Source organism: Macrobrachium rosenbergii, chromosome 23 (assembly GCF_040412425.1).
Source record: "Macrobrachium rosenbergii isolate ZJJX-2024 chromosome 23, ASM4041242v1, whole genome shotgun sequence".
In the NCBI taxonomy this organism is placed as follows: Eukaryota; Metazoa; Arthropoda; class Malacostraca; order Decapoda; family Palaemonidae; genus Macrobrachium; species Macrobrachium rosenbergii.
Window position 1 is genome coordinate 47,071,551 of NC_089763.1, and position 11,303 is coordinate 47,082,853.

General features: G+C 36.2%; 2 protein-coding genes across 2 annotated transcripts; both read left to right on the forward strand.

The window, feature by feature from the left end:
* The first annotated feature begins 230 nt into the window (after positions 1-230).
* Positions 231-859, forward strand: LOC136851115 (piggyBac transposable element-derived protein 4-like). Its single transcript, XM_067125086.1, has 2 exons — positions 231-583; positions 757-859. The coding sequence occupies exons 1-2, from the start codon at positions 231-233 to the stop codon at positions 857-859; spliced, it is 456 nt and encodes a 151-aa protein (XP_066981187.1).
* A 21-nt stretch (positions 860-880) lies between these two features.
* On the forward strand, positions 881-2,958 carry LOC136851117 (uncharacterized). The gene is made up of 2 exons (XM_067125087.1): positions 881-1,407; positions 2,883-2,958. Exons 1-2 carry the CDS (start codon positions 881-883, stop codon positions 2,956-2,958), a joined length of 603 nt encoding a protein of 200 aa, XP_066981188.1.
* The last annotated feature ends 8,345 nt before the right edge of the window (positions 2,959-11,303 follow it).

Below are 11,303 nucleotides of genomic sequence, written 5' to 3' on the forward strand. Positions count from 1 at the left end.
TTGGCACCGGGATGCCAATCTAGACCTGCCTAGATATGATACCCATTACATCCCCAGGGGGAGTTCCAGCACCATAGTACAAGGCATTACAAGGCCCTGTGATTTCTTTGGTCTCTTCTTTGATGCCACAATGATTGCCGCCATTTGTGTAGAGACCAACCGGAAGATAAGAGACTCTGAGACCACAATTCAAGAAGGCTGATAGCTACACGTTTGGGGAAGTCTTTGTGATGGAACTGAAGGCCTTCCTTGGTCTTTTGATCCTGTCGGGAATACAGAAGGACAACCATGTGGCCACATCGGACATGTGGTCTTTGCTAGATGGCTCCCACGTCTACAGAGCTGTCATGACTGAACGCCGGTTTGCCTTCCTTCTACGAGTCATCCGCTTCGACGACAGTGCCACTCGACAGGAACGTCGCAAGACAGACAAGATGGCCCCAATTCGCAAGATTTGGAATATGCTCATCCAGCACTGCCAGGAGAACTACAAGCCAGGGCCTCATATAACTGTTGATGAGCAGTTGATTCCTTTCCGTGGACGATGCCCTTTCAAAATGTACATACCAAATAAACCAGCAAAGTAAGTAAATTTATGACATAAATAATTTATGATAATACTTGTTTTATATATATGTTTGTGATATATTTTGTTTATTTATTTTCATTGTTATTTTTATTTTTATTATTCTATTTAGTGATTTTTATTTATTCATAATTGCTATACTTTTACCAATAGTTTTTTCTTATCTCCAGGTATGGCTTGAAGATGGTCATGGCATGTGATGCTGACACGCATTACATGATCAATGCGATCCCCTACATGGGCACCGGGAGTGTTGAGCTTCCGAAGGGATGACGTTAGGAGAGATTTTTTACTATGGAGCTTGTTCAGCCATACCACAGACGAGGAAGGACAGTGACAACAGACAGTTGGTTCACCTCCCTGCCCTTAGCCCTGTCGCTGAAGGATGTTGGCATGGACCTGGTAAGGACCATCAGACAGAAGCCCTATATTCCTCAGTGTGTCATCAACAAGAAGATGGAAGTTGGTTCCTCTGTGGCTGCATACTCCTATGCCCACAACGTCACCTTGCAGTGCCAGAGGGTCCTGCTGTCGACATTCCACCACCAGCCTTCAGTCATCGAGAACTACAAATCTGACATTCAGATGTTCTACAATGCAACTAAGGGTGGAGTTGATTGCTTTGATCAGCTATGCAGCATCAGTTCCTGCGCAAGAAAGACGAGACGGTGGCCTCTAGCATACTTCTTTGGAATGCTCAACATGGTGATGGTGAACTCCTATATTCTGTACACCGACAACACGAGTCTTCCAAAGAAGAGTAGGTGGCAGTTCTACAAGGAGCTGATGGAGGGCTTGTGCTACGAATGGGTAAATCGTAGGTACAGGCTCTTCACTTTTCTCTCTCGTGATCTGAAACATATCATGAGAATAACATTCAATCTTCCTGAATTACCACAAGAAGCAGCGTCCTCGAGGTTGGAAACGCGCACGAGATGTTACATGTGTCCCAGCAACACCCACAAGAAAAGCAGAATTTCGTGTGTTCATTGTCATAAACCTGTCTGTGCCAGCCACCAGGTTATCTGCTGTGCCAATTGCAAAAATGTCTAGGTAAGACCCCACATATTTTCTTTTCATGTTGCAGTAAAGTTTTGAGAATATATAATTTTCATGAAAAGTCGTCCCTCTCAATTTTAGTGTTCATTCGGGGTTTACAGATTCCTATTTTCCTAATTTTTTTTGCTCAAAGTTATCATGTATCATCTTAAAAGATTCATGTAGAATTTCAGTCAAAAGTAATAATGTTCAGTAAGCCTAATTGCCTCTTGAAAGCATACATTATAATAGCTTGTTCCTCTTCCCACAGATGCTGCCTGCGACATGCACACCTCCTCTACCTTTGCTCGCCCGGTTTTTATTGTAATTGCTATAATCTTGTTATATTCCTGTTCCTTATGAAATTTTCTATAGATTATGTAATATTCAGTGTGACTGAGCTCATATGTGATGATGTACCACATATTTTATTTGAAGGAATTGCGTGAAAAATCGTCCCTCAAAAGGTGGTACTATCATTTACTTGTATTTTTCAAACTAAAGTGTGCAAATATATAATTTTTTTATGAAAATTGTATTCTTAGATCATATACCAATATATTACATAACTTTCAGTAATTTTCATATGTATATAATAGTCATTTGGTAGCCAATGAAAGGATCAATTTTTTTTTGTTTTTTGCAAAAAATTTTAATTCACGTTTTACTCATGCTTTCAGCTCTCTCCGTTTTCGACGAATTTGCTCCAGATTTTCTCCAGTGCTCAAGACACCACCTGGGATGAAGTCCTGTGAAGATTATGTAAATATTTGAATTCTGTGATTTTCTGTAAATTTTTTACTGTAAGTGATTAAAAAATCAAACTTATTTTTTTGAAATATTTAGTAAAAATATTTTTTCTATTCTTTGTTTGATTTAAACACCAGAGTAGTATTAAGGGTTGTTGAAACCAATAAGCCAAACCCTAATTGTCTTTACAACTTATTGGGAAATATTTTATAAAAAAAAAACTTTTATACGGCCGGTCATACATGCCCAGCTTTACCTTAATAGGTAACGCGATTTACCGTTACCTGTCCAGGGTAGGCGGTGTGATTCATCACAACAATGACCGGTCTTTTTCTGCTGGAGCCTTGAAAAATTTCTCACACCTTTTTTATGAACTTATTCACATGTACTAATTCATATATGCTCTTATTGTTACCATCTCGAAGAGACTGAAGGGAACGAACGTTTACAAGTATTTGTCCTGTATAATGGGGTCATGTAATGGAATGGGATATAAAATTTATTCCAGAGGCCAAGCCCTGGGACCTATGAGGTCATTCAGCACTGAAAAGGAAATTGGGAGTGAAAAGGTTTTAAAGGTGTAACAGGAGTAAAACCTCTCAGTTGAACCATGAAACAATCGTTTGGAGAGGGTGGAAATTAAGAGAAAGAGCATATGTGCGGAGGTACAGTAAAAGGAATGAAAGGGGCTGCAGTTTGGGGCCAAAGGGAGGCAGCAAAAACCTTGAGTAACGCCTAAAGTGCACCGCATGAGGTGCACTGACGGCACTTACCCCCTAGGGCGGAGATACTGATGTGATGTACGAGCGTTTATGCAATCACATCAACATAAGTCTGTGTTTGCCAGACGACAAAAGGAGATATTTTATTAGATATTTAGTTCGTGTAACAAAAACAGCAAGGAATAAATGTTACGTACGCAGAAAGAAAACAGAAAAATGGGACGGACATTTCCAACAGAATGAAATGATAAAGATTATTTGAATGCATCTTCTCTGACTAGACTCGCAATGTTTCCTTTTTTCCTCCTGTTTACAAATTCGTATGAGCGTACAGGCTACAGGTATACAGTCTTTCTCAATCTGACATCTTATGAGACTGACACCTTCACATCGGTTTTTCTGATGCTAGAAATAATCAGCTGTCAACTAATGGAACTGATCCTTTTGAGATCCCCATCGTCTAAAGATGAAAATCAGCACTTTTAATCTTGATTTTTTCGTTTCACTAAGCGCAGACACGAGAGAGAGAGAGAGAGAGAGAGAGAGAGAGAGAGAGAGAGAGAGAGAGAGAGAGAGAGCCGAGTAGAAATGACAATTTTCCACCTAAAAATTTGGTACCGAAAATAAAAGTTTTTTTTTTTTTTTAACCAAGATGAATTGGACGAGAAGCTGAAATAATGAGTCTTAATTATCGCAGAATGAAATTAAAAACAGAATTTAATTATCAAGGATGTTGTGAGTTCCATAATTATAATTTGATTTTCGAACTTATTTAACTAAGGTAATTACAAAGCAATCGAGGTCATTCCTTCATTGAAAAAAAATGACAAAAAAGGAGTACCCGGTACGTTGCGGTCAATATTTTGCACGTGACGACCTTGACCTTGAATTTCAGTCAAAACTGGAGGTACTGTTTTGTTATGAAAAATCCTTTTTCCAAAAGGTCTCGGTTTGGTGGAAAAGAAACATTAAAAACACAGAACATAAATCTACTGCCATGCTAGAGACATTAATCATTTTAACCCAAAAGCGTAATTTTCACTGTTAAAAGCACTTGCGTATCCTACACTGAGTCACAGGTTAAATTTTGTACTTCTGTCTCATGTAAAGTAAATTGCCTTTGAAAGCTATTGCGTGTTATTGCCTAATACCGGTATTTATATACAAGTAAAAAATGCGCCGATGTTTCTTTGACGCAATAGAGTTTCCTGTACAGCCGCTACAGCGTATAATCAAGGCTACCGAAAATAGATCTATCTTACGGTGGTCTCAGTAAAATTCTGTATGAAGCGCGGCCCATGAAACTTTAACCACGGCCCGGTCATGGCCTATCCTATCTTTGCCAGAAGCACGATTATGGGTGACTTTAACCTTGAATAAAATCAAAACTACTGACGGCTAGACGGCTGCAATTTGGTATGTTTGATGATTGGAGGGTGGATGATCAACATAACAATTTGCAGCCCTCTAGCCTCAGTAGTTTTTAAGATCTGAGTGCGGACAGAAAAAAGTGCAGACGGACAGACAAAGCCGGCACAATAGTTTTCTTTTACAGAAAACTAAACTAAAAAGGATATGCAAAAAGTAAACAGAAATTTGTTCCAAATTTTTTCTAAATGTCTCGTGATCACAACTTTAGTTTTTTCTCATATAAAATTTTTTCATATATATATATTACTGCATTTTACAATCATTAAAATATCTCATTTTCCTATTTTACATACTTAAGTTTATAACATACATATATATATATATAATATTTATATATATAATATATATATATATATATATATATATATATATATATATATATATATATACACTTAACTGAGGCTCATCCGGTACTTAGAGTTTTACTAAGTTTATTCATTACTTCCTGTTTCTGTCATTTATACTTACCAAGAGCTCTTATTCTGGTTATACTCTCTCCTTTGATTAAAGATAAAAAAACGCGGACCACAGTGATATATCTAATTATAGACCGATTGCTCTAGCCACTGTTATCTCAAAAGTTTTGGAAGCGATTCTATTGGAGAGATGCAAAGAGTACCTATTGACAAGTGACAACCAGTTCGCTTACAAATCCCATCATGGAACTGAAATGCCAGTTCATATTCTTAAACACGTAACTGAGGAGTATAATGTTCGCAAAACACCTGTATTTGCTTGTTTCATGGATATGTCTAAAGCCTTTGATAAAGTGTCTCATAAGATGTTACTTGAAGTACTGTCAAAAGAAATATTCCTTGCTATATTATTAAACTGCTTGGTGAATGGTATAAAAATCAGCAAATGATTGTCAAATGGGGCCATGTATTTTCAGTGAATTCTCCACTTCATGTGGAGTGAGGCAGGGAAGTTTACTTTCACCTTACCTGTTCAATGTATATATGGATGACCTCTCACAGAGACTGAGTCAAACTAAAGCGGGGTGTTATTTAAACAACATGATTTTAAACCATTTGCTGTACGCAGATGATATTGTTTTATTTGCTCCCTCAGTAGGTGGGCTACAACAGCTTGTAAACATTTGTCGTGATTTTATGTCCGATAGGCTTCTATTGTTAAATGTAAAGAAAACCAAATGTATTATTTTTCTAAGAGTAAGATTTGCCCAAGTAATATATCACCTATTGTTGTTAACAATGCACGTATAGATTTTGTACCTGAAATAAAGTACCTAGGATATTATCTCACTGCTCAAAATTCGGACGATGCCCATGTAGAATATTTGTACAGAGGTCTATGTACGAGGGCAATGTGATTTTTAGGAATTTTTCTAAATGTAGCGCTGATGTCAAGAAAATGCTTTTTACGAGATTTTGTACAAGTTTTTATGGCATGTCTTTGGTTGTCAGAGCAAAACAACGGACTATGAATAAGCTGAGGGTATGCTACAACGATAGCCTTAGAAGACTCATGGGCATTCCGAGGTATGCAAACGCATCCGCTCTTTTTGTGGGTTTTGGTCAGCCATCTTTTCAGGAACTGAGACGCAAAACCATAAGCTATTTGCAAAGGTTGAAGAATTCTGAAAACTGTATTATGAAGAGGGTTGCCCACCCAGTTTACTTGCATAATTCATTTATTTTCAAACACTGGAAAGGCCTCATTTATGCTTAGTGCATCTGGTGCGCTCTTTGTGTAAGAATACAGTATTTCTTTGTTTTGTTCTGATATGCTGCATATGTATATGTCCTTTTAGTAGGAAGTATCACTTAGAGTCATTATCCGCACCTCATTCATATCATAATTTTTCACCTCTCTTTCGTAATAATTTCTCATAATTATTTTAAATTTTTATTCTTTTAAGGTTTGGAGGCTTTTTATGTATGTTTATATATGTATATGTATGTGTTTATCTATGGCCATTTATGTCCGAAATAAAGATTTTGAATTTGAATTTGAATTTGAATATATATATATATATATATATATATATATATATATATATATATATATATATATATATATATATATATATATATATATATATATATATATATATATATATATATATAAATATATACAGCATATATGTATTTGTATATAAAATATATATATACATATATATATATATATATATATATAAAATATATATATATATATATATATATATATATATATATATATATATATATATATATATTATGGAAGGTAATTTATTGACTAAAAATACTGAAATCAGAAACAGATGGAAAGAGCACTATGAGACAGTTCTTAACAGACCAGTCCCCCCAGAAGAGGATATACCGCCTGCTCAGGAAGATTTAAATACAAATATTGATGAAGGTGAGATCAGGCTAGAAGAAGTAGTTAAGGCAATAAAACAGTTAGAATTATAAGGAACCAGGAGAGGATGGTTTATTCCCGGAAGTGTTTAAAGTGGAGGAGGACAGATTAGTATTTATTTGTCTTGCAGACATTATTCAATGAGATATGGGTGACGGGGGCAGTACCCTTAGGTTGGAAGGATGGTGTGATCATTAAAGTTCCAAAGAAAGGAGATCTGAGCAGGTGTGGTAATTGGAGGGGAATCACTTTGTCACCTGCAGCCTCGAAAATTTTCTGTCGAGTAATGTTGAACAGGTTGGAGCCAGTGGTTGATGGTATTCCGAGGGATGAACTGGCCGGGTTTAGAAAGGGGCGGGGTTGCAGTGACCAGATCTTCGCAGTTAGGCATTTAATGCAGCAAACAAATGAAATGAAAATTCCGTTAAGTCTTTGTTTTGTTGATTTTGAAAAGGCCTTTGATAATATTTGAAAAGGTGTGGGAAAAATCATGAGGCATTATGGAACACCGGAAAAGTTTGTGACGGTTATAATGAACATGCACGAGGGCACATCTTGTAAAGTGATGGGTGTTTGAGTGATCCATTTGAAGTAAAGTCTGGTGTGATTCAGGGTGGCATTCTGTCTCCTCTGTTTTTTGCATTGGTCGTAGATTACGTTATGAACAGGGTTAAAAGAGAAACGGATGCAGGTATACTCTGGGGGGAAAATGTGAAACTTCTTGACTTGGATTATGCTGATGACAGGTTTTGATCTGCGAGGGAACAGAAAAGATGCAGTGAGTGTTGGATTGTCTAGTGACTGAAGGTTGAAAGGTTGGTTTGGTTATTAACAGTGGAAAAACTGAAATCATGAATATGAATATTGAAAGTGCACAGGATTGTCTAATTGTAGGCTTGGTTGTAAAGCAAGTGGATAAGTTTAAATACTTAGGGACATATTTAAATAAGAATGGTTCTCTGAGCACAGAATTTACGGAAAGATTAAAAGAGGCTCATCAGGCAATGGGAATGCTTAAAAATATTTGGAATAATAGCAATTTTTCTGTGAATACAAAAATCAAAATTTATAAGGTAATGGTTAAGAGTATTTTGATTTAAGGGCATGAGTCATGGTACAGTACAGTGACTTCGGATAGTAAATTCTTAGCATTTAAAAATAATGCGCTCACAAAAATATTAGGAATTAATTGAAGGGATAGGATATCAAATAACAGAATTAGAGAAGTAACGGGGGCGCAGCCGGTCGATGAGTATGTTAGGTTCTCACGCTGAAAGTGGCTAGGCCATGTCTATAGAAGACAGGGAATAGTACTAGATACCGGGGTGGGTTGCCCTTGGTAGAAGAGGTAGAGGTAGGCTAAAGGAGATGTGCTTAAGGACAATGAGGCGGGAAGCAGGAGACAAGTTTTGGGGAGATCTTGAGGAGTTAGCCCAGGACAGAATGTGGTGGCGTGAGTTCATCGAGGCCCTATGCATCCCCGTGGGTGCCACAGGAAATGATTGATTGATATATATATGTGTATATATATTACACATATATGTATATATATATATATATATATATATATATATATATATATATATATATATATATATATATATATATATATATATATATATATATATATATATATATATATATATTATATTCCAAACCACCGCAAAGAGAATATCAGCAAAGCCGTCTAAGCACCAACGGGATTATTTCCCCTGGGGTCTGAACGTGACCTGGGGTCCGATGTAACCACTTGACCTACTCAGCAGTAAAAGAAGGTTTCGCACCTGAACGAAAAACTTTGGCGTAAAAAGAAAAAAAGTTCCTGTCATCACGTATCAGTGTTGGTATTTTAAGATTCTTGAATTTTTCTTATACTTGTCAAAAGCAATATTCATATTATTTCGATATTTTACAATACAGGGCGAGAAAAAGAAAATTATATTCATGTCTATAGTCTCAGCCCATAGCAAACTAAAGCAGAAACTTGACTATACTTATGAGTCTATGCATTATGACAGAAGGGCATGAGATCAAAAGATTTTTCTTTTTTCATTACTCGAAAATTTTGATGAACCAAACCCTTTCCAAAGTTTTAGAGAGATAAAAACATCTGATTAAGCGATGGAGGAAAATTAAAAGCTGAAGGCTTCCGGATTACTAAAATAAGCACAGCTTCTTAGGTATGGTGGCCTGGGATAAACACGAGTTGTGTCATTACCATATGAAATGGTCAGTTATCAAAGTAAACGCTGTCATCAATATTATTACTATTGTTACTCTATTGTTACTCTCTCTTAAGCAGACATGCATCGCACTAAGACACTATTTGAGGCCAAGCAATGGTGTAACACACTGATTTTGTTTTTATGATGTAACTACTTGCAGGTCTTATTCATTTTAGTTCGAGTTTCAGAGATTGCTCCATATCCACAAAAATGCTATTTCCTCAATATTCAGGTCTGAATGCCCTTTCCCCAAGGCGCAGACCTTGAATCTATTTCCTCTCTTTCAATGATATCAATGATTTATCCTGCTTCCATTTCCGTTGCTGTCAACCGCGACCGATACTTCAGGCTGATAAATCTTTCAGTATTCACCCTCATTTATCACATCCGTTTCAGTAATAAAACCTTTGGTTTGACGTATGGGCCTTGGTGATGAATTACTCTATTCCCCTTGCTTCTTTGTGTAAAACATGTATTTATTTGCATGAGAAACGGCTAGATTTGTGTATTCTTTTGAGAATTTTTTTTAATTTTCGTTGTTAATAGCATTCAACACTCCTGTTCTCAACATTTGCAATGGACGATATTCAGGTCTATAAAGTCGGTATAAATTTTCATATCAATTAAAGATATCCGGAAATTCTCTTAATTCTCTTGAGATAAAAGTTTTAATAGTTCGATAGTTGGTTTTATTCATCCCTTTTCAGATTCTAATATATTTTATTGATAATCTTATTAGTTACTATTTTAATTTTGACATTTCTTCCTACAGTGTATCTTCAGCAAATGTTGTATTATGTTGACTTTTTTCTTTTTCTGCGACAAAATCTCCTACTTAAGATTTCATAATTACATACCGATCCTTTCCGCAGTGAACAGTATTAGTCTTGATAAGTCTATTCTAACATTAAAAGATCTTTTAAAAGGGAATAAAGAAGCCTATGTTTAATGTTTCTTTGATATTTTTATTTTCTGTGGAATTTTCAGATAATAATAAAGAAACCTTTCATATGACGTAGTTTTTGAGGGTATTTTATTTTTTTGACGAATCTCTGTCGGATGATAAATAAATCACATGGGAGTTTTTTTATATTTAGATGTTTCCTTTCCTTAATGCTCCAATGAGGAGTAATGATCGCAGTGTCATTCGCACTTTGTTGTACTCTTAAAAGGTACAAAGATTTTTTTAAGTACTGTTGCACAAAAACTTTACCAATTTTAAGGATTAAAATATTGTTCATATAACGGATATTTCACTTGTGTCAAAAGCAGATTGCAACCTTATTGCAACATCAACTAAACGTTTTTAAGCTTCCTGACAAAGGAGATCCGCCACTAAATCTCTCAGACTTATTCACTTGGCACAAACACAAAACTTATTCATTGGTCTTTTGAATCGTCTACGAAGGGGAGGAGAACGAATGACGCCATCTGAGAGATTGAGAAGAACGGCTCTGAAATCGAGATCCTGCCGCTATCTTTACAAACGTTTGACGGTAGGAAACTCTTGACTGGGTGGGAATGAATGAATGCAAACACTGCCTTCAAAGGAAGAAGAGGACTGTTGGCAGCTGAAGTGGCTTTTCATTTCTTAAGGTGTTCACTCAGTGACTTCGTAATTTTTAGGGAAGTGGTACAGAAATTTTTCGAAAGTTAAAAGAAAATCAGACAAATAACTAAATGTTAGATAGTTCTACATCACAGATGTATATCAATGAAGTGTGATAGCTGGGCACACCTATCTATTCCAAGATGTTTCTTTGCAAACCTTTGCAACTACTCAACACTGAGGATGCACATGCTGTCATGTGACAGTCTGATGAGAATACATCACTGAAAAGTACAAAAATACTCCGTTTACTGTAAGGCTCTTTTTAGGCTTATTTACTTTCATTTCTTTGTGAAGGTCTCAGAATAAGTTATTGTATTTTAGAAGCAGAGAGAGAGAGAGAGAGAGAGAGAGAGAGAGAGAGAGAGAGAGAGAGAGAGAGAGAGAGAGAGAGAGAGGAATTATAATCCCTGATTGTTAAAAAAAACTTTTCATCGAGCAAAACTCCCTTCCATGAGGAATCCCCAGCCTTTTAATTATGTTTCACAGGGAAAACTCTCGCGGGGAAACTCGTAACTTCCACAGACCCGTTTGGACTTGACCTCGCTTTATGTTCATGGAGAACTTGGGTGTACACATCG

Excerpts from the sequence above, each read along its gene's own strand:
- LOC136851117 (XM_067125087.1), top strand. The coding sequence starts at position 881 with ATGGAGCTTGTTCAGCCATACCACAGACGAGGAAGGACAGTGACAACA. Across the intron at positions 1,408-2,882 it reads TACGAATGGGTAAATCGTAG|AGGCCAAGCCCTGGGACCTA; the intron begins GTACAGGCTCTT and ends AATTTATTCCAG.
- LOC136851115 (XM_067125086.1), top strand. The coding sequence starts at position 231 with ATGGAACTGAAGGCCTTCCTTGGTCTTTTGATCCTGTCGGGAATACAG. Across the intron at positions 584-756 it reads ATACCAAATAAACCAGCAAA|GTATGGCTTGAAGATGGTCA; the intron begins GTAAGTAAATTT and ends TCTTATCTCCAG.